The 24,052-nt window shown below is 32.6% G+C and overlaps 2 protein-coding genes across 5 annotated transcripts in view; both read left to right on the top strand.

Annotated features, from left to right (window-relative positions):
* The first annotated feature begins 949 nt into the window (after nt 1-949).
* LOC128185522 (uncharacterized) lies at nt 950-10,487 on the top strand. The gene is made up of 11 exons (XM_052855103.1): nt 950-965; nt 1,987-2,226; nt 5,294-5,608; nt 6,083-6,367; nt 6,501-6,785; nt 6,884-7,207; nt 7,556-7,840; nt 7,975-8,259; nt 8,358-8,660; nt 8,848-9,144; nt 9,719-10,487. Exons 1-11 carry the CDS (start codon nt 950-952, stop codon nt 9,994-9,996), a joined length of 2,913 nt encoding a protein of 970 aa, XP_052711063.1. The 3' UTR covers nt 9,997-10,487.
* Nucleotides 10,488-14,608: 4,121 nt separating this feature from the next.
* The window catches only part of LOC128184926 (B-cell receptor CD22-like), a 40,108-nt gene continuing 30,664 nt past the window's right edge, over nt 14,609-24,052 (top strand). For all 4 annotated transcript variants that reach the window (XR_008243792.1, XM_052854568.1, XM_052854569.1 and 1 more), the window contains exons 1-6: nt 14,609-14,728; nt 15,065-15,295; nt 18,187-18,501; nt 22,409-22,693; nt 22,825-23,109; nt 23,194-23,487. Coding sequence is in view for 3 of the 4 variants with exons in the window: in XM_052854568.1 (XP_052710528.1) it covers nt 14,671-14,728; nt 15,065-15,295; nt 18,187-18,501; nt 22,409-22,693; nt 22,825-23,109; nt 23,194-23,487 (1,468 nt within the window). In the remaining variant the exon portion in view is untranslated. The remainder of the gene's footprint in view (nt 14,729-15,064; nt 15,296-18,186; nt 18,502-22,408; nt 22,694-22,824; nt 23,110-23,193; nt 23,488-24,052) is intronic.

The following is a 24,052-nucleotide window of genomic DNA, read 5'->3' as shown; positions in this document are numbered from 1 at the left end:
AAAAACCAAGTGTAATTATTATTCTTTTTAAATCCCTTGTTTATAGAGGTTTTTGGTGTAAAACGACTTTTTCGGTCGACCATTTGGACGCTGTTTAAGCATTAAGAAGAAGTGAATTGTAGAAAACACTCCCCTTATTGCGTTTCCCGTAAAAGCGGAAATAATTGCATTTTACTAAAGAGAAGTAGGTGTGTACTCTCCACGTAATTTGAAGTTAGATGTCATGTGGTTTCAATATACTAAAAGTTGAGCTTTAACTATACTCTGCTTCAGTATATGAGTAAGGCAAATTTTGTGGATTTTTGATTAGTTATAAATACTTTAGGGTTTATACAATAATATGAAAAATCAAAAGAGGTCTCCTCTAGAACACTTCTTCTTGTTGCCAGGTCTCAATACATGGCTAAAAATCTACAAGGACTTTTGCATTGCTAAAATATGAATGTATCTCGGGTGTTTACTTAAAACAGTTATCTGAGATGTCCAGAGTGCCTTAGAACGGAAAAAAAATCAACATTTCCCACTTTAAAATTTATTTTCGAACTTGTGAGTTTCTTGTTAAACACAATCGACATGTCAATGAAAAATATCTTCATTTGGACAAACTTCACAAGTATGTTTAATTCTTTGTTAAGGATTTTCAACAAGTGAAGCTAACTATTACCAGACTATACAGAAACAAGCGTCTGTACTTCGTACACCCAGAACAGCATCATTTTACGTTCATCCACAGGAAACAAATTATTCTTTTTATAAGTAGGACACAAATAGGAAAGTTTTTGTCATAATCTAATTGGTTGATAAGTTAAGTAGCAGATAAGATGAATTTATATTTTTAAATGATTCACTAAAAACTGAAATTGATGTACATTTGTTATTGATGAGTTGTATATGAATCGTTTCTAAAATGCCGCTATTTATAGCTCTATATATTGTAAATTGTGGAATAATGAGTCTTATTCAAGGTAAGGTTTGATGCTTTTAATATAGGAGCTCGCAGGTCAGAGTTCTTGTAAGTATAATGTGTTTTATTGGCAGTATACAGTAACAAGAGACCCAAGGGCTACATCGTTTACCTTTGCATCTTCAGCCACAATTCTGGTCAAATCAATTTCATGGCATCAAATACCAATATATTGAAAAGGAATGTCTTGTTTAAAAATATCTTTTAATTTTTCTGAGCGTTTACTTATATAAAACATCAGACCCCATTTGTTGGAAGATTTTCATAAATCTCTATTTACTATTATATAAACATTCAATTAGCGCAATTGTGGCCAACCCTATTCCGCGGGAATCATCATTTAAATTAACTTGAATCTAAATTATCTATGACATGCTTTCAGACAGATTTCAGTTTTTTCTGGCCAAATTAAACTTGTAAAGAATATTTTTAAAGATTTTTCACTATTTATAACAATGTAAAAATGCAACCCCTACTAGTAGCTTCACTCTATTCTAGGAATCATGAGTTGAACATCCTTGAATCTACACTACTTGGGATTACTTCCATTGAGGTTTCAACTATTCTGGTCAAATTAAAAATGCCTCACAAAAATTTCAATAATTCTAAATTATCCCCCTTGAAAGATTGTGGCCCTTCAGTTTTTAGATTATATCCCCCTATATAGTATTGCTTTGTGTCAAGTTTTCTTAAATTAAGTCCTAGAAAAGTAAAAAATGTTAAAAGTCCTTGAAAAGTAAAAAATATATGAAAAGGTTTTCAAAAAAAAACCCAGAGAAAAAGAAAGACAAACGCCGCACAAAAAGTGAGCAGAAAAGCTCATTCGAGCTGTGAACTAAAGATCGTGAATTTTCTACCAATGACAAAAGTTATCTTTGGAATGAATTGACAATGGTATTCTAGTTTGATTTCAATATTTGACTTTACATATACTAAGTTATTTGTTGTGTTCATTATAAACATGTATTCTTCGAACTACATGGTATTTCTGATGTTCATTATTACATTTTTTTTATTTAAAGGTCAAATCCTACCAACATCAACCATGTTCATTTCGGGCAATGTGATATTTAAATGGACATCGTCAAACTGCTCTTCGTATGCGGTCTTCGTTACCAGAGACCACACAAGGGATTCCAACTGGACACTTGTGTCTGATACACAGTACACTGTGAAGGATGTGATGTTATATGAATTCATCAGAATATATATCTACACGAGAGCATCCGTATCATCTGAATACAAAATAATGTCTTACAATGGTTTGGTTTTTTTTCTTTCACATAAATTTTCCTGTACTTTTTTAACCGACACAAAGATGTTACAAGTTTGATATTTTTTTCGCACAAATGATTTAGAACTTTAAACTAACAACCTCCCTTTTTCAAATACTCTTTTTTGATATTCATGGACCGGTGTTATCAATATTGTCATGTAAATATTCTTTTCACTGTCAGATTCCCATAAACGTATTGCTTTTAATTCAAATAAGCGATGGCTTTAGATAGTAGCGTACATTTAATAAATAAATGATGAATTTCATCAGTGCAACATTTTTAGTAGCGTTTGTTTTTCCACTTGTAAATTAAATGTTGTCATTACATGGATTGACATTTCAAGATATTATTACATATACTGGTAGCAACTTTGGTTCTACGTTCTACGCATTTACGCATGTTTGGAATTACGAATAGGAATAGGAATTTTGTGAAATATTCACTTGAATTCTAGTCAAGTCATACATGTATATTTGTCATCGTGCAGCCCATCTGGCACTATACGTATGTTTAATTTCAATCACACCCCTGCCGTTTAACATGGACATAATGCAGAGCAGGTTTTGTTTTTTCCATGAACAATAATGTTGCACCATCTTTGATGAAAATGCCTTTGCAGTTTATTGTACTATTCCGGCAGAGCTCAGTTTTTTGTTTTTAATTTTGTTGGAAAGACGAAAGGAATTGCATTTGGTGATCTCTTTTTATATTTCTGTTGACTTTACACAACAACATGTTAAACGAACCTTTATGATCACTGGCTTTATGCAGAATATATTATATATGTAAGGTTTTGGTCCTCAGCGAAAAGGATGACTGCTCTTAAGGACATGCGATATTTGCGAGAAAATAAACTTTTAAAAGAATATTTTTCCTTTACATTGCAGAAACGTTCAACATCTGAACTGCAACATTACGTAATTGTGTTAAATAAAAGTTTCTTGTTACCAAGTATGAATTTATTTTTCAAAGGCGGGGGTCATTACGATATCTCCAATCTCCATACGATAATGAGGAGACTCACTTTTTTACCGACTTCATACATAGTCACCGCATGTTTGTTTATTGTCCTCCGTTTAACAGTAGTTATATTTTTGCATTATCAAATTTATGTCAAATGGAGATTAATAGACTCTCATGCGCTCATGGCTCAAATGAGAAAAAATGCTTCCTCTTACTTTCGCTTTCTTTGTTGTAACCAAAAGCTGATACATGTTAAATATCATAATTCACTACGTGATTTCTCATCTCAGGTAACTTTGCGAATACAAAATTCTATCACATGTTATGTGCTAACGAGGACAATTTTTTTCGGCAGGGGGGGGGGGTTTTCTTAGAACAACAATTTTTTTTTGATTTACATATAAAAAATTGAAATATCATGGAGTTGCCCCCCCCCCTTTTTTGGGAGTATGTAAAAAATTGATATAAAAGTATGGAAATGAGGAGTGAAATTGAAGATACATACTACGCCCCCCCCCCCCCCCCCCCCCCGGATTAGGATTTTGAAGATTTATGGAAACTAAATTTCCATTTTTTTTCTTTTCTTTTTTTTTTGCTTGTCAAGATTTTTTGGATGAGTCTGCCCCCCCCCCCCACTTTCAAAAACGATGCTACGTGCCTGTAGAATAGAGAGGGTTATGGTGAAAGAGTGATCACATAAATTTTATACATGGCATTGTTATTCATGCTGGTCTAATTATAGTACCATTCTGATAATGCCAACTCCACCTCTTATGCATATTGATATCTATCTTTTGTTTGATCAGGGGCAGAAAAACGAATAGTCTATTGTATCGCAGTCTCAGATCTTAACTGATGTTGAAATTGTCTAGACTCTTTAAAAAATTAAACAAAAGTGATATTAGGTTAAGAAGTAAACGAATAGAGCGATCGAAAGGACTCAAAACCCGGCGCTAAGTGCAGTCTTCCTTTTAAATTTTATTTCGCCTTACTTTATATAGGATTTGATAACAAGACAACCTTTAATGTTACAACTTTCTCACAATTCCAAAACTGGTTAAAACAAACTTTTTATTTTAATTTCTTGGGATGTACTGTCATGATTGCGTAACGTTTAGACAAACATTACTTAGGCATATCAAAATCAACTATTAATCAACTTTTAATTATTTATAGCCAACTGCACTGGGTCCCTAATCTTTTTCAGAAAAGAAGCTTGTATCAAAGTAGAGCGATTCTTGTTTTCTTGAAATCGACGTATTACATCGCTGCAAATATGTAGCAGAAAAATTCGGACCTGTTATTAACAGATAGAGCGCTCGCCAAAATTTGTGCTGCAGGTACAGGGAATTTTGGCAGCGCTCATGAGCGCTCCCTCTCTCTCTCTGTTGAATGAGCCTCAAGTCCATACTTGCAAATTATGGCGCCCAAAAAGCTATGTCGTGTTGATAAACATAATTTTCTGCTGTATTCTGTATAAATTGCAACACCATGACATTTGGGTATACTCTGTCCCAAGATATCCTGGATTCACATTTTGCCTAATTGCTTGATATATATAAATACCTCAGGGTCCAAATGATGTTCAAAAGTATGACAAATTTCCAAAATGTCTCAGTCGAAACGCCCCTGTCAGCTTATCAGGAACCAATACAATGCTAAAAATGTGATGTCTACGGGGATTTTGTATTGCAGCAAGCCCGGATGATAACGTTGAAAAATTGCCCTATGTATTCCGAGTGTATTCCGAATGGGTAAATGCAGAATCGCTCCAAAATTACATGTATTTTGGAGAAAATTAATAAAGTTGCATTGTAAATAACAGTCAAATTGTTCAAAACAAACAATTTTGAAGCTGTAAATACCTTTCTTCGAAAAGATTAACTGTTATATTGCAGCAAAGGTATAATGAAGTTTAAGTGAATTGTACATATTCTATTAGTAATTGTTTGAACAAGAGCTACTGATATAAAGTTCTAACAGTCGTTATGTGTTTTAGTAATGTTAATATTCAGTGTGTTCCATAAAGATTTTCTGAAAAACAATTCATTTCATTCATAATATATCTAACATTATATCATATTTTTAGTTTCCAAAGTTAAAGCTCAGATAGGAGAAAGCGCGATTATGAGATGGACAGCTTCATCTTTTCCATCTATCGGACAATACCACGTCTATCACACATATAAAGAAAACAGAACAATATTGAGTATAAGCAGCAGCGGAGTAAACTTTGGAGATAAGACACAAACAAGTAAATACGCTTACACCTCCAGACAGTTTAATTCCACTAACATCGTGTTTGAGATAAGGGACATAACTCTGGACGATGCTGGATATTACAATGGTGGGATGTCTGCTGATGCTGCGTGGGCAGGTGGGGGTGTTGTATTGATTGTATCAGGTAAAATATTTTATTAACATCACTAGATATGTTTTCATCTCCCGTTAAAGCATTTTAAACACTCTTGAAGCTCACTATATGTTTCCACAAGCTACATAACCTTACTTGCAAAATGCCTATCAGGGTACTTCAAGTTCAGGTTCGTATACACTTCACTCCTTGGCATATTTTTTTTTAACATTTCTTACGTCATGTTATTTGGACATACATACTATTTTAAATGACTATTAATAACAACATTTTGAGCTAGATACTTAAATTCATGTATGTGTGTATCTTATTTAAGGAACTTCCGTGTCTTCTTCAAAGCATCACTAGGGTACAAAAGATATTGAACTTGTTAATCATGAATCATGCTTATAGAATCAAAGATAACAAAATTTGAAGGTATAAAAAGGTTTATTCTGGGGGGTTTTAAAACCCTAAGTGTTATTTGTTACTATCAAATTATTAAATAATGCGATTTTGTTTTAGCCAAACCCGATAAGCCAGAAATTAAAGGAAACCTTACCACACTGGTAGATACATACTTAAAACTGTCATGTATCAGTAAATCAACTTCAACCCCTGACTATTACTATAAGTTTCGATCCTTGTCCTACACATGGTATATCAACGACACTAAAATAAAAGGGGAATTCGAGGAGACCATAATATTGAACGTTACTAGATGGCACAGGTACAACAGTTATTCGTGTACAGCGACAGAAGAAGAACTGGAGTCTGATCGCAGTAATGCAGTACAGATTAATCCTTTATGTGAATATTTTTTTTTACAATTGCAGTTATATCATATTTTATTATATGGTTATTTAAAAATATTATGAACAAATACAGTTCATTATCTAAGTACGTTCATTATCCTATTTCTAGTATTTCATTTTGTTAACAGATGGACCAGAAAAACTCACTTTCACACCAAAGCCAACATTTGATAAAGGTTATAAATTCACAGTAAAGGAAGGCGATGAAGTCGGTCCAATCTTTTGTTCAGCTGATTGTAATCCACCCTGTAACGTTTCGTGGAAATATAAGGAATCAAACGGGCTTAAAGATGCCTTGTCAGAAAATGGGATATTACTACTACAAAGCGTCAACAGGAATGTAACCCAAATCATTTGCTTATCTAGATGGAAAACTGAATCAATGGAGAAAGACATTGCACTTGATGTTCAATGTTTGTACTTTTATGCCATAACGTTGAATTTTGGTATTCGTTTTAAATTTATTCGTGCAAAGTATTGCTTTTAATTTTTTTCATCCTTTTGTATGCAGATATTGATGACCCAATTATTAATGTAAATGGCGAATGGGTGTCAGATCGAATATCTGTAGACATCCAAGAGAGAAAACCGTTACATCTGTCTTGTTTTGTTAATGGAAACCCGACTCCTTCTGTACGACTTGGTAAATCACAGAACGGAAGGACGACCATTTTGTCTGAGGCCATGGATCACTGGTCAAACTATAGCTTTAGTACGGGGGCTAAGTGTTCCGATACACGCACATATGTTTGTTATGGAAAGTCGCAGTCTACGAATCTGAAAACCAACAAGTCAATCGGAGTTAACATTTTGTGTGAGGGTACTTCAAGTTCAGGTTTGTATACACTTCACTCCTTGGAAATTTTTTTTCAACCTTTCCTCCGTCATGTTTTTTTGGACATACATTCTATTTTAAATGACTATTAATAACAACATTTAGAGCTAGATACATTAATACATGTACATGTTTATGTGCATCTAATTTAAGGAGCTTCCGAGTCTTCTTGAAAGCATCATTAGGGTACAAAAGATATTTTAACTTGTTAATCATGAATCTTGCTTATAGAATCAAAGATAACAAAATTTGAAGGTATAAACAAGTTTATTTTTCTTTTTTTTAAAACAAAAACCTAGAGTGCCATTTGTTACTATCAAATTATTAAATAATGCGATTTTGTTTTAGCCAAACCCGATAAGCCAGAAATTAAAGGAAACCTTACCACACTGGTAGATACATACTTAAAACTGTCATGTATCAGTAAATCAACTTCAACCCCTGACTATTACTATAAGTTTCGATCCTTGTCCTACACATGGTATATCAACGACACTAAAATAAAAGGGGAATTCGAAGAGACCATAAGATTAAGTGTTACTAGATGGCACAGGTACAACAGGTATTCGTGTACAGCGACAGAAGAAGAACTGGAGTCTGATCGCAGTAATGCAGTACAGATTAATCCTTTATGTAAATATTCTTTTTTTACAATTGCAGTTATATCATATTTTATTATATGGTTATTTAAAAGTTATTATGAACAAATACAGTTCATTATCTAAGTACGTTCATTATCCTATTTCTAGTATTTCATTTGTTAACAGATGGACCAGAAAAACTCACTTTCACACCAAAGCCAACATTTGATAAAGGTTATAAATTCACAGTAAAGGAAGGCGATGAAGTCGGTCCAATCTTTTGTTCAGCTGATTGTAATCCACCCTGTAATGTTTCGTGGAAATATAAGGAATCAAACGGGCTTAAAGATGCCTTGTCAGAAAATGGGATATTACTACTACAAAGCGTCAACAGGAATGTAACCCAAATCATTTGTTTATCTAGATGGAAAACTAAATCAATGGAGAAAGACATTGCACTTGATGTTCAATGTTTGTACTTTTATGCCATAACGTTGAATTTTGGTATTCGTTTTAAATTTATTCGTGCAAAGTATTGCTTTTAATTTTTTTCATCCTTTTGTATGCAGATATTGATGACCCAATTATTAATGTAAATGGCGAATGGGTGTCAGATCGAATATCTGTAGACATCCAAGAGAGAAAACCGTTTCATCTGTCTTGTTTTGTTAATGGAAACCCGACTCCTTCTGTACGACTTGGTAAATCACAGAACGGAAGGACGACCATTTTGTCTGAGGCCATGGATCACTGGTCAAACTATAGCTTAAGTACGGGGGCCAAGTGTTCCGATACACGCACATATGTTTGTTATGGAAAGTCGCAGTCTACGAATCTGAAAACCAACAAGTCCATCGGAGTTAACATTTTGTGTGAGATTTTATTTTAATTCGTGTGTTTCAAACCAGGCACCCCCTTTCTTTGAGTTAGATATCATTAACAGAACAAAACAGTAGTTTTGCATACCTTGTAAATTGTTTGTGTGTTTGTTGATTGTAACTAGGTGGCCATGAAATAGAGTTAAATAAACGTTTACATTGTTCAATTTTACAAATGCAGGCGAGCCAAGGCTGGATAAAGAGGCCCAATTAAAGACATTAACGGATCTGGGTAAAGCAAGGGTTCTGATTATTCCTGTGATTGCTTTTCCGCCACCTGACCTATCGAAATTGGTATGGCTGGCACCTAACAACCTACCGTCAACCATAACTGCAAATGCAGTGATCCAGTCTAATGATATCATCTACAAGCACCGTGTTATTACCATTGTTTCTGGTTTGGAAGACGAACACTACGGGGAGTATAAACTTTTGTACAATAGAAAATTTCTTACAAGCGTTATCATCAGAAAAGAAGGTAAGAGAAACGTTTAATAATTTATAATAACAAACAAGTTTAAGTGAATTTAGCGAATAAGTAAGAATCGTAAAGTAAACAAAAAAGAAATACTTATTCACTAAATTGATTACTATTTGTTCTATAACACATCAACTGTGTAAACACATTAAATAGTGTACCATTTCCTGGTAGTTGGTGATTGCAGGACCGGCTATAAAAAGGGTTGGGTTTATAATGATTTTGTTGTTTACTTTGTATCAATTGGCTGGTATTGTAATGTTAAACTACATATAAATGTCATGTGTCAAGATTAATGAAAAAATTGAGGGCAACCATAAAAATGCTATTCAAGAAATTGTTCTTTAAAACATACCTATCGTTGACTCATGGTCTCGATTCAATTTATATAAAAAGTGAGCAAAACTTTTCTCCAAGAAAGCAGTTTAACATCAGTCTATTTGCAATTTCTTTCAACTAATTTACATATATCTCGTAAGTAATCGTTATTGTTTAAGATTAAAACCCAAGCATTTTGACATTTCTTTATTTAATTGACATTGACAATGACATATTATTTGTTTTGTATTTACAGAGGACGCAGAGGACGGACCATTAAGAGCAAATATAGTTGACGTTGCCGTCCCCTCCACACTTTTGGGAATTACATGGATTTTGTTGATAATATATGTAGTATTTCAAAAGTGGCGTAGGAATTTAAAAACAACCCATCAACATGACGAAAAAGTTAACCAATTAGAGACACCAAGCATGGAACAACATTACGACGATTTGCAAGATATTGATGTTGAGAGAAACTACTCCCATCTTGACCGTCTTGACCAAGAAACTCCTTACGAAGAAACTCTCTAAAACATACAAAAAAAACCATTCGGTCTGAAAAAGAAAAACTGCCATTTTCTGATTTTTTTCAAGTTTTGAATTTTAATGCTTAGATATGCATGGTATAGCAGAATTTTTTATATTCCTTATTGTATTGTTATGTTCCACGTTTATTTACTTATATTTTTGACATTTCAGTATTACAATATTAGCTTATGTTTGTTATGATTAAAAATATAGCTTGAAACGGCACGAACAAAAAATCACATAAATAATAGAAACAAAATTTAAAAACTACAAAGTGAGTTTTGAAAAATAAAATGTTAATGTTGGATTTACAAATAAATTTGGCCCCTCGCTTGGATGTGATTATGTTCTTTTTGAAGTTTTTATTAATTGTTTTTTTCTTTTTTTTTGTCCTAAAGAAGGGACTAGTTGTCCCAAATAATTAAACAATTTTAATTGCTTGCGTGGTTTGCTTTTTATATCTAGTTTCTAGGCTTCTAAAGGTCAATGCATAATAAAACACTTGAATCAAAGAAATGTTATAGTTCAAATTTAAGATTAATTGTGAACAATTTATGTCAGCTCGTCAGACACTTATTCAAGTAAGACTAATTCCGATAAGATCCGACATGACTGAAAGCAGTAACTGTAATTGTAAAACGTTTATTTGCACTGAATTCGTGTCTCTTGCTTGAACGCAGTTCTATGTAAATTACGTGAAAATGCACTGTTTATGCGACACAATTACCTCTGTGAAAGTCTGATCAGGTAACTCCCTATCGATTCTTAGTTTTTAGGTATAGATCAATCCACACTTTACAAAAGGTACGTCGCTTGGCTGCCATCTTTGGGGAAAACCACACAGATTTCTCACAGCAGCCTTTGTAGTTTAGAGGTTTGTTACTCTATCATTTGATGTTAAAAGTATGTTCCCGTTGTGTCTACTGATTGCCCCAGGATGGAGCAACCCACAGATCGAAGTAATATATTAAGTTTAGAGAGATTACTTCACAGGAAGTTCTACTATTTGGTAGCATAGAGAAGGGGAAATTTGGTTTTTCCCTTCTGACCTTTTGGATGATCCCGCAAACGGAAACAACTTTGTAAAGTCACGAGTTATAGTAACGGACTGCATGTTCCCTATTGAGGTTCCGTATGGAATGGCCGACTACTAATCCAAGTTTCGGAAAATAAGTTGATTATAACTGGATATTTAATGAATATCAGGTAGTATGGTGGGGTTCCGTATTGATTGGCTGACTTCTAGTTCATGTTTGAATAATGAAAATGTTCTACGAGGGTCACCGCCATGTAAAAATGAATAGGTTTGCTCATACAGTACTCTCACTATACTTAGACAAAGGTTACTTTTTTGAGACCATAGCCGCTAATAGATTCTCATATCCCCAAATATCTGACGTTCTGCTAGAAGACCTTTAATGCAAAATATAAGTAAAACTCTATAAAAAAAAAAAAAAACACCTTTTAGATACTCGAGATTACTTTTTTCACCTGTAACTGATCGTCAAAGAACGCGGCGATCTTGGCGATCGTGAAGTACGGTACGCGGTTTTTACCTGAGACACCTGTCTTAAACCGCGTAATTTGAAAAATACGAGACGTCTGTATTGTACGAAGCTGATTTTTTTTCTAAATTTAAATAATAGATTACTATTTTCGATGAATTATGCGGGATATGAATGTAACAATACTGCAAAAAAAATAAAAAATAAAAAGTAAAGTAAACTTCATAACCCGCATGAATTATCTAAGAAAGCATTTAATTGTGTACGATAACTCCTTCTTTTTTAAACAAATTAATGAATTGATCGTAAAAATTAAGTAAAAACAATTAAATTATTGCTAATGTACATCAGTACGTGAGAAAACAGAAGCATCCAATCGTCTTTCATGGGAATCTGAGTCTGAAATCGTCTTGCTTATTTCGTGCGGTCCGTGATTGTAGGTTGCTAAAGGTTTCGACGGATTGATAAACTGATCAGAACTAAATCGTTTAAATTTTAACCCTGTCAGTGTCTACAGAGAGGTGAATTTTAAACAATATTCGTAAATAAAAAAGATTAGAGGGAATCTTACTTAGTGGATGTAAATATATTACTATTAAAAAATCAAGATCTTACTTTTACTTTTCAACATTTTTAGCTCAACTGAGCTGAAAACTAAAGTAAGTTTTTCTGATCAAATTGTATCCGTCATCCTTCAGTCCGTCCTTCTGTAAACTTTCATATTTTGAAACTTTTCTCTAAAATCACCTGGTCATTTCAACAAATTTGGCAAAAAGCATCCTTATAGTAATATGAAAATAAATTGCAGTAATTAAAGACCGATCTTTATTCAAAGCGGAGAAAACCTCATAACTGTAGAAAAGTTCTTCCTCTCAAGAAGTACTGAGTCAAATTCAACGTTATTCAGCATAAATAATCCTTATATAAATGAAAACATAAATTGCAAAAATTATGGGCTAATTTTGTTTTAAGTAATTTATGAAAGTACTAACAAAAAGAGAATGAGGGTAAATCAGTTTATTCAATGAATTTTAGTTAGTACGGTGGGGTTCCGCATTGAACGGCTGACTTCTGGTCCAAGTTTCACCAGATACCACTGAGTATGCGTCTCCTGTTTCATATTTGGATTTTTTTTTACTGGAAATTAACATTGATGATAACCAAACAACAAAACTAAAATAATAAACGCGATGATTTCAATCTTTCTATGGTCAACTTTCCTTACTATGTCGCAATACATATATTCATCACATATTGTAAGACCATAATTAATCACCTAATTTTCTACGGACTTTATCGTTTTTCCCAATTACGACAAAGACCAGACTGGGGTGTGACCGGTCAGCAGAGGATGCTCACTCCTCCTAAGCACCTTATCCTACCTCTATCTTTTTAAAGTTCCGTATTGCTCTGCTTTGTATTTGTATTTCGTTTTATTGATTTTTGGGATGGTTGGCAGTTTGTTATTGCCTTTTTTACTTTTCACAAGAACTAATAAGTAGTTGAGGAAGAAAATTTACCTTTATGCTCTAATTTATTTTGATCGCTTTTTAAAGTAGTGGGATGGGGGGCTAAATTAAAGGGAACGGGAAGTTAACCGTGAACCCCTACCACCAATTTAGTTTTATATATTGCATGTGATTATATTTTTGGATGAAAATGGTATTCCATAAAGGTAAACATGTCATAGTTTAAGTATATGCAAAATACATAAGTGTAAAATTTTGATATTTTTTTTGTTAATTTACCAAGAGACCAAATGGCACAATATCCTTTGAATGCCCATATAATGCCAGTGTTCCTCAGGTGAGTGATTGGGCCCATGAGCCTCTTGTTTCCCTTTTATTTCTAAAATGGTATACTAATTTAGTAGATTTCAGATTCTGATTTTTATCATATTAATATTTTGTTTGATATTGAAACCCGCTTACCACCCCCCTCCCCAAACCACCAACCAAAACAAAAAATCATAACAATTAGCTTAAATATACATCTGTAGCTACTATGTTATCTTCCTTGGGAAATATCAAATATGTTATAGTTTTATTTCTTGTGGAAACCACACCACACGACGTTTTGTGGTAGGCGTGCGTACAAACGTGCATGAGAGCGTCGGTTCGCACGAGTGTACATACATGGTTGCTACGTTGAAATTAATTTATTCGGTACCTCTAAGTAATTTGAACCTTATTTACAAATGTAAAACTTATTCTCTTTCTTTTTTATAATGACCCTTTATGAAGACTGTTCAGACACACCCATAAGAACAGATAGAAAAACAGAGAGACGGACGTCGGAGAAAACCAGATCTAGCCTAGTTCAATGGTCTCAGTGAAGTTAAAATACACTGCTAGAATATCTTTCAAATACACAGGGAAATGAAAGATAACAGTATACATTCTCAACAACGGAAATAACGAACTTAAATAATTATAAGTGTCGTTTTACTGAGAGAAAACGTGATTAATAATCCAAAAATAAATTCATAACTATTCAAAGGAAATTAGTTTTGAAAAACACATTTGAAAAATTCCAGGATTTAAGTTTCCTTAATCATGCAATTACTTGTATTACAGATGAACACTCATACACAAACAAAAGGAAGTCGCTTGTGTTGTTTTATAATCGTTGAAAAAATGGTTTATGAGCAATGGTAAATAAATTCTCATTAGTAAGCATAATCATTGGAAAGTAAAGTACATGTACAACTTCGGAAATGCAATACATGTCATGAATGGACGGGAGGAACAGCAACATGTTAGGACAAATTACTCTTAACAATAACTTATTGCTGTTCATTAATTCAACATTGAATACCAACTCATGAGACGCCTTAGAATATATGGAGGCAAAATATATTGATTTTAAATGTTAGATGATGAACGATATGAATAATGATATTCGCCAAATAATGTCAAATAAGTTTGCAAGAACATTCAGGAATAAATAAACAACATTTGTATAAATATGCAGTGTATGAAACCACTAAAACGTGAAAAAAAGAAAACAGGAAACAAGTACCACGTCTCTCAAGCGGGACACACATAGTACAGATTTTCACTGAATTATAATTTTAATTACTGTTGAACAGGAGATAAGAGGAAGTAAATACTGATCATAATTCATCAAATAAATTGAAACAGTTTGTGATAGTTTTGTGAAAATTTCAAATATGCCGCTAATGATAGCTCTGTATATTTTGAATTGTGGAATAGTGTGTCTTGTTCAAGGTGAGTGATATACATTTAACATAATTACAAGCATACATGTACAGGTCTAAAATCTTGCAAGTAACATGTGCCTAAAAGACACAATCATAACTAAACAATATTAACGTTTTTTCATGTAGCAGATAAGTTGCAAATGACAAGACAAAATCGGCGAACTCTAAATAATAGCAAACATTTTTAAAAAAAAAATGGAATATTTAGATAATTCTATCATACTGTGTTAAATTGAGTTATTGTCTTCGCTAAAGACATATGTTTTGTTTTGTGTTCATAATGGACATGTATTCGTCGAACTATCTCTGATGTTTATTCTCAGATCACTCCATATGTTTTTAGGCAAATTCTTACAAATATCAACAATGTTCACTTCGGGCGAAGTGAGATTTTCTTGGAAACCGTTAGACTATTCTTTATATGACGTCCTCCTTACCAAAGATGACTCACCAGATGCCTGGGTCCGTGTGTCTGATTCACAATACACTGTGAAGCATGTGTTGTTGTATGATTCCATCCGGATCAATGTGAGAACAAGTGGATCGAATGTTATCAACGTAATGACATACAACGGTTTGATGGGTTTTTTTTCGTACATATTTTTAAACAATAATTACTTACTTAATTGATATGTACAACTTTGTTTACAACTGTACAACTTTGTTCCAGTTTGTTTAAGCAAATATGATTTAGGTTTTCAAAATAATACCCTTACCCATTTAATTACTCTTTTTGTCGATGCTATCACATTTTTTATGAAATGTCCTTTAATTATAACCGTCGGATTCTTTAAAATCTGTTTCCTTTTAACTAAATTTATACTTAGAGTCTTATATTTGGTGTACATTCAAAGAAGTGAATTCAAGTTTCCGAAATGAAAAAATGTGTACTAAATTTGGCATATATTATAAGATATGAGTCATATTTTTTCACTCGTAAAGTAATATTGAGCGTCATGCAAATTTGCATAAGAAGGATATTAAGAAATGAGATTTATATTTTATACTGGTACTGTACCAGTAACCGGCTAAGACTAGTTGTTTTCCCTTGGACTGAAATGTCACCTTTTCATTGGTTTAGACATAGCACGTGATTGCCTCATATATCTCTATATTTGTTCGGTGAGAAATAATATGAGGCAATATGGCCGTCATTGGCCGACGCTTCCCTTACTCATTTCGATATTTCATAGTATTTAATACATAAACCGCATGCTGTAACTTCTTTAAGTATTTGGAGTAGTTGCCCTTTGAAATTCTTTAAAATCAGAGTAGTTGCCCATAGATTATTGACGTCACATTGTTTTGTCTGGAGGAGAACAAAATGGCAGCGTCGAAATTTGCTCAATTCTCTGCGGAGGAAAGGGAGAACACTTTTAAAATTGAATAGCAACAAAACATTGTAAGTGAACATAGGTGAAGCAAAGATTTTTAAAGAGCATTTGAAAGGTAAAATTGAAAATTTTGAAGAGTTTAAATGAGTTAAATTGGACGAGGTGTTATAGGCATCTTGTACATGGCTTTGCGTAGATCATCGCTATTTGTGAATAAATATGTCGCTTGATAGTCCTCCGGACAACAAAACACTTATTAGGTTAGTTACTGACTCACTACGGAAATATATTGGGTTGATCAATCTCATAGACAGCTCGGCTTCGCCTCGCCATCTATGAGATTGATCAACCCAATATATTTCCGTAGTGAATTAGTAACTAACCTTATAAGTAATATTATCGGCTAAACTGAGAGTTTGGGTTTATAGCACGCGACTATCCGAGATTTTTTTATTTAGTCGTCTGTTTCGAATTAAGAAAAGTAAGTTTGCTTGAAAACTTTTTGAATATGATTTAACCATGAGCTTGATCGATCATTGTTTACCGCTTTTTTACATCTTTGCACTATCAGCAGTGGGGGACGTGACGTAATAAGTTAAAACTAGAATATGACATCTTTGTGATTTGTTATTATATACCTTCTCTGATTTGACATAATATCAATACATATAACATGTAGAAACAAAAGGAATACATTAAACTCTGAGATATTCATAGCGCAGTTGAACGCCCGATTGCACAATATTGTGTATTGAAAAGTCGACGATTTTGTGTATTACCGTATGATAACAAACGAACAATTTTATGAGTTTTGTTTATGTATGATCAAAACCCCTTCTCCTTTAGTCTGACCCAAAAAGGGACATAACTCAAATTACATTACACAGAATATGAAATCAACATGTACAGGGATTTTACTATGGTATTATTGCAAAGCCGATAACTGGTACAGAAAATCGTAAATCAAGGCAAATTCGGAGCGTGCTAAAAAGCACAAAAACAAGATGTTTTGAGTTCTTAATAATGAAATACAAAATAACAGATGGATAAACAAGGAAATCACCATTTAAAGTATGTCAAGTTTATCCAAATATATCAAGAAACAAGGAAATACGAAAAAAACGTTAAAGTTTAGCCGATAACTGGTACAGTGCCAGTACAGTTTAATAAAAAAAAAAAAATACTAATGTTTTCAATAAAGACTAAAAATTGAAAATAAATAGTTTTGTTAATTGTAGACAAATTCTTGTTTTCTTGACATCGACTCAATACATAGCTGCAGAACTATAGTTCTACGGGAAAATTTGGCTTGACATTACGGCGCACAAATTAATTTATGCCTTTCCTTTTTTCTGATTAACTTAGCTATAGGTTCCTACTATATTTTGTACACGTGGAAGTACTCAAAACGATTTTGGAAATACTTTTTGATTTAGGGTATTTCTTTCAAACAGCAATGTGATGTAGGCCTATTTAGTTTATTATCGGTCTATCTTTCATAGCTCACTAAACCTGAGTCTATGTAATCTGAGCATGCTTTGCATGAAAACTGTTGTTTTCAACTTGCATTGATACAAAAAGTACATGCATGTGGTTACATCAAAGCAAAAGTCCATGGCTTTGTTAACATGGCATCAAACTCAAAATATTTACCAGATATTTTTTTACTGATTTCGTCTCTTTTTTGCCTATGACGTTTTCTGAGACGGGCTCACCGACCTTTAACATTAAAATATGTAAATATGTAAATATCACATGCTGATCAAGAGTTTGCATTTTCACATGTAAACACACAACATTACTTTACTTTATATGATAATATGATATATCTTACATCATTTTCAGCCTTGCAATGCATGGTTTTTCTACTTGCATATATATATATATATATATATATATATATATATATATATATATATATATATATATATATATATATATATATATAATTTTATACCCTAACGTTGATGCAAAGTTGAGTTGTGAATACTTGATGATAGCTCTCCCGAGAATAGGGGTTAAAAGCCATAATGTGTTTCTGTACATGTCAAAATTCAATATGTACCGTAATAATTTTTGAAAACAACAATGTAATTTGTTCATGCTTTATATTACAAATTACATTTTGTAGTCTCAAAAGTTAAAACTCAGATAGGAGGCAAGACGAATATTTCATGGACAGCTGCATATTTTCCATTTTCCGGACAATACTACGTCTATCACACATATAAAGAAAACAGAACAATATTGAGTATAAGCAGCAGCGGAGTAAATTATGGAGAAGATACACAAACAAGTAAATACGCTTACACCTCCAGACCGTTTAATTCCACTAACATCGTGTTTGAGATTAGGGACATAACTCTGGATGATGCGGGATATTACAATGGCGGGTTGTCTGCTGACGCAGCGTGGTCAGGTGGGGGTGTTGTATTAATTGTATCTGGTAAGTGATCGTTAATCTTTACTTTACTAGACCTGTTCTGTTACACTTGTATTTAACAAAGGAATTGACCGGTAGGAGAGATTGATTTCCCAGAAAAAATCACTTATGAAAATCAAACATTTTTTTTAATTTTTCTATCGTACATATTTTTAAATTTTTCGAATTTGCATTTTGAAGCTATTATATTGTTTTTGCAATTTTAAAATCAATCTTCAAGGTTGGCTAAAACAGCATTTTTGCAATACAATGGTATATTTCTGCATGATTTTTGCCTATATATCTTTCAGGACCGCCCTGCCTTTAAAAAATCTTAAATATTTTAATTGATAGGTTTGGAAATGAAATTAATAAATCAAGAGAGAGTTTTATTAGGTGCACCCCGGTCTTGGGGGTCAATTTTTGCAAATAAACCTATAAAAATTTCTAAAACTGATTTCTGTCATTGTAAAGTATAGGTCCTGGATAGCTCAATAAGTTGAGGCGCTTGCCAATAAAGGATAAAAAATGCTGGCTATTACAAACTTGTTTTTTAAGCCCTGAATCCATTCCATTTGTGGGCTTCCGTTTTTCTTTTTTAGAAATAAATGGCATTTATAGACACCATTTTTTTTAAATGCAGAATTGTTTATTTTGTATATTAAACTTCGATCCTCTTCCTTAATTACACATTTGCTCTTTGGATTATAGATAGCGTTGGAAAATATATACTTAACTACATGTAAAAGCAATCAACCGGAATTATACCATAGTGTAAATATGGGAGAAGTACTGCAGTTGTAAAAGGACGAAGATACACTAACGGGATTAGCAACTTCTGTACTGCCATGTTTACATTTACTTCCGAAAATATAATGCACGTTTTAAAAAAAATTGCGTTATCCCCCCACATGAAGGACCACATCGCGTAAAACATCCGTACCAACGAGAGATATTAATATAATAACTTCCTTGGCAATCGTTATGAAATAAATAAGTTCAGATAAAAAACATTGCTTCGAAATTTTCGAAGTTGATCAGAGATCTTTATCCAATCTGATTGTGGCCACAATAACATTACAATTGGCTATTTAGTTTCTGTACATCTCATTCTGTTTTGAAAAGTTTATAAATTTTGATAAATCAAAATTTATGAAACAGATCCGTATCAACAAGAAACGCACATTTATTTGGTTTAATCAGAAGCGATGTCGCTACTTTTAATCCGATTGTTGTGGACACGGCATATGTGAGAATTTAATGATCATAGTAATGATCCTATAAGAGAATAGAGTAAAATATTACATTCTTTGTTTTTAAATGATATTTTGTTAATGTTTTCAATGGAATAAAAAGTATTGATGCATAAAACGAATTTTGAAATCGTGTCACGGGAGACTTTCGATTGTTGCTACATGTAATATGTCCCTGGTTGTAAATAGAGTTAACGCATGTATTGTACATGTATCGTATTATAGAAAGTAAACTGAAAATCAAGAAGTGGAACGGAAATTGATATGCTTTTTGTAAAGACAGAAACCAATACGGCCCTATAAGTCATATCTTTTGTTACATACAAATGTACCTTTGTTTCTTGAAATGTACACTCTTAACCCACAGCATAATGTTTTTTACAGCTGTTACAATTTTCAACAATATACATTACGTAACTTCATAAACGCCATTAAGGTAGCTGAAGCTTGAATAAATTTTATGCCTTTGAATTTTCTCTATTATGAGACAGACAAACAATTTTATTATCAGACATGGTTACATTTAGAAATAAAGACATCCAGTAAAGGCAACGCGGATCCCGTATTTGCCCGCTCAAATCTCTCTCGAGGTTTTTTTAATCCTATACACTAATCCATAAACGGTTATGTATTTATATTAATAAATGTATCAGAAAATCACTAATTGAAAGAGCTGTCTCCTTTTTAGTCTAAAGACAAAGTTAAACCAAAATTGATTTAATGAAAAATTAATTCCAAGTAAACCTTATTAAAATATGATTCATGTAAAAACGAAATGTTGTGCTTACATAAATATGGAAACAAAATATGTTTCACAGTAGCGTGTAATGTTAACCCTTACTTTTAGTTTTATTTATTCTTCAAGAAAAGAAATAAATATCTATATTGAAAAACCTGAATAATGACATGTAATGTCTCAATAATTTTAAGAGTGCACGAAACCAAATAAATACTGATGTGTCTGCAGTAATATTGCTAAATAAATGCGTAAATCATCATCTTCATTAAATTACAAAAGGTGAAAATTTCTTAGGAACAGTTCCGATAGATTGCATATATACATTGCATACAAATATTTGTGAAAATAATTTTAGCATTAAGATATGGTATTGTCAGGGTTTGAGTTGTCAAATTCGGATTGTTAAAAAGTTCAATGCTATACAAAAAGTATTTTTTCAATAAATAATTTTTGAGTAATTGAAATGAATAATTATTTAGTATTTTATCATTAAGACAATCGTTTGGCAAGAAATGTAATTAAATTGCAAATGCTTAAAAAATATAAAAGATACAATATCTCAAAATTTTGATCATTTTCCTAAAAAAAGTGTTATGCCAAATGAATGAGTAAATTTAAGTGGTTTAATACTATAATACTAATGTTTTAGTGTTTTCATCATTCCGTATTTTGTTCAACTGGATAAAAAAAAATGGGTGAGAATTAAAAAACGTACTGACTGAAATAACTTTATAAAATGTTAATGATAACTCAATGCATTGTATAATTTAGTGCCCTGCCATTCATAAACTTTATTTCAATTTGTAAAGGTTTAAATTATTTGTAATAATTTCCAAATTGAAAAAATCCTGATCATTGTGTATATAGCACTACTATTTAAGGCCATAACACACACAATAGTTGGTATTTCAATATCACCAGTGGAATTTATTTTGATTCTAAGTAAACGTCATCCATAAAGAGAGAGCCGATTTTATTGTATGAGAGAATCAGTTTTATGTGTGAGTGAGGATAATTCAGGTTCATATCATTTTGGATGCATATTAGCTGTAATTTACGAAGCCCAGAAGGCTCATTCTAGATTGAAAATACGAGATTCAAAACACGAGATTCGAGACTCGAGATTCAATATCTAAATTAACCAATGCTCGTACATTATTTTTTTTCTCCAGCTTTATGATTTTTTTTGTATGATTCATTTAACAGAATATATAATCCATTTCAGGATTCTATGTAATTTTGCTCGCACCTTGTGTGTATTCACTCAGTACCCGTTTTAACTATGTTAATTTCGATTCTTTTATTTCGAATCTTGAATGCTTGTGAGATTTTATAACTGTGAATAAGATCAACCTCGAGGGTTTGCGTGTTCTTTCACAAAGATATGTTGGAAAAAATAAGATTCACGGAGAGCTGTTCACATCAGACGCTTGGAAAAACGTCATAATATCATTCTCAATTTCAGTCATTAATTAAAATGCTTTATATCGATTCAAAACAATGGCATTCTCCACACAAGAGTATTTTATGTGAGTTAGTATCTCAAGAAGGTAATTAAAACCCCGTTTTGCTCCTAACCTCATCAGAATTATATCATTTTGTCATTTGTATACACAATCATATAATTTCAATTTCAAAAATAGTTAAGTGCTTATATTCAAAAATCGACTAATTGTTTTACATGATTTGAGATAAATGCATGCCTGTGTTTAAAGTTTTAAACGTGTTTTTTTTTTTAATTCAGACCTTTCAACATTATTTTTAGTACAATATTTTTGTAGATTATACATATATAAACTACTATGATTTTAGCATAAACCTCGCTGAAATAATCAATTATAATAAAACTAAACCTAAAATGTTTCTACTGTTTTTAAAAAAGCTACATAACCAAAATTATTTTACTTTTTATTAAGGCGGTGTTCTTTTTTAAATTTAGGAAAACCCGAAAAGCCAAAAATAGACGGAAAGCTTAATACACTAGTAAACGCATTCTTAGAACTGATCTGTGTCAGTAAATCAACTTCCACACCTGACTATTACTCAAAGCTTCTAATCTTGTCGTACACGTGGTTTATAAACAACACAAAGGTGGAAGGAAAAGCCAAGGAATCTTTCATATTAAACGTTACTAAATGGCACAGGTATAACAGGTATTCGTGTCTAGCGACAGAAGAAGATCTGGAGTCTGATCGGAGTGATGCAGTACAGATTAATCCTTTATGTAAATATTCTATAAATCTTCAATTTTATCAAATTTTTTATATGATATTTTAAATGTAGTTATTAGCCAATTTATTTCGTTATTCAGTTACTAAAACTATCACATTTCTGGTATGTTATATTTATTAACAGATGGCCCAGAAAAACTCACTTTAACACCAAAGCCAAAATTGGATGAAAATGATAAGTTCACTGTTTTGGAAGGTGATATAGTCGGTCCAATCTTATGTTCAGCGGACTGTAATCCACCTTGTAACGTTACGTGGAAATACAAGGACTCAAACGGGCAAAGAGATGCCTTGTCTCAAAAAGGGATATTACTACTACGAAACGTCAACAGAAGTAACACCCAAATTACGTGCTTATCCAGATGGAAAAATGTATCAATGAAGAAAGACATTTCACTTGATGTTCAGTGTTTGTATATTTGTACTTATATCTATAAATTTAAATTTTGATTTTTATATGAAATCTTACAATATATCTTTGTATTTGATGTAGATGTTGATGTCCCAGCTGTATATCTAAATGACGAATTGGTGTCTTCACGGATAACCATCCTGGAGGGAAAACCGTTCCATCTGTCTTGTTTTGTTGATGGAAACCCGACTCCAACTGTACGACTCGGTAAATCACAGAACGGAGGGACTGTCATTTTGTCTGAGGATAGGAACCACTGGTCAAACTACAACATTGGTACAGGAGCTCAGTGTTCTGACACAGGGACATATGTTTGTTTAGGACAGTCTACAGATCTGAAAACCAACACAAGGGCCATTGACGTAAACATTTTGTGTAAGAGTGTTAATTCACATGTCAACCCGCACACCATTGATATTTAAGTTTCTTCATGAACATAATTGTAATTTTTGAAATACAGAATACGTGTTCTGTAAGTTCTTAATATTTTGCGAGTAGTTTCCCTTTTCAATTGCTGTTAAATAGGAGTAGTTGCCCTTTAAATTGACGTTACATTGTTGTAAATAGAGGAGAATAAAATGTCAGCGTATAAATTTGCTCACACCTCTGTGGAGGAAGAAAGAAAACGTTTAAAATTGAATAGCAAGATTTGTATTTAAAAAAGGGTGCAGCGAATATTTTAAAGGACTATTTGAAAGGTGAGAATGATCATTTTGAAGAGTCTGATTTTATAAATTTGGACGAGCTGTAAGGCGACTTGTTTATGGATTTGCGTAGATAATTGCTTTTTAATACATGTCTCACGTAATAGTCCTCGGGAAAACTGAACACTTATCAGGTTTGTTACTGACTGGATACAGAAATATATTTGGTCAATCAATCTCATAGACTACCAAGCTCCGCCTCGTTGTCTATGGGATTGACCAACCTGATATGTTTC

This window comes from Crassostrea angulata, chromosome 5, assembly GCF_025612915.1.
Source record: "Crassostrea angulata isolate pt1a10 chromosome 5, ASM2561291v2, whole genome shotgun sequence".
Classification (NCBI taxonomy): domain Eukaryota; kingdom Metazoa; phylum Mollusca; class Bivalvia; order Ostreida; family Ostreidae; genus Magallana; species Magallana angulata.
This window is presented reverse-complemented; position numbering and strand designations above follow the sequence as displayed.

Coding starts and splice junctions, on each gene's coding strand:
- LOC128185522 (XM_052855103.1), top strand. Junction 7,208..7,555: donor TGAGGGTACTTCAAGTTCAG/GTTTGTATACAC, acceptor ATTTTGTTTTAG/CCAAACCCGATAAGCCAGAA. Junction 7,841..7,974: donor AGTACAGATTAATCCTTTAT/GTAAATATTCTT, acceptor ATTTGTTAACAG/ATGGACCAGAAAAACTCACT.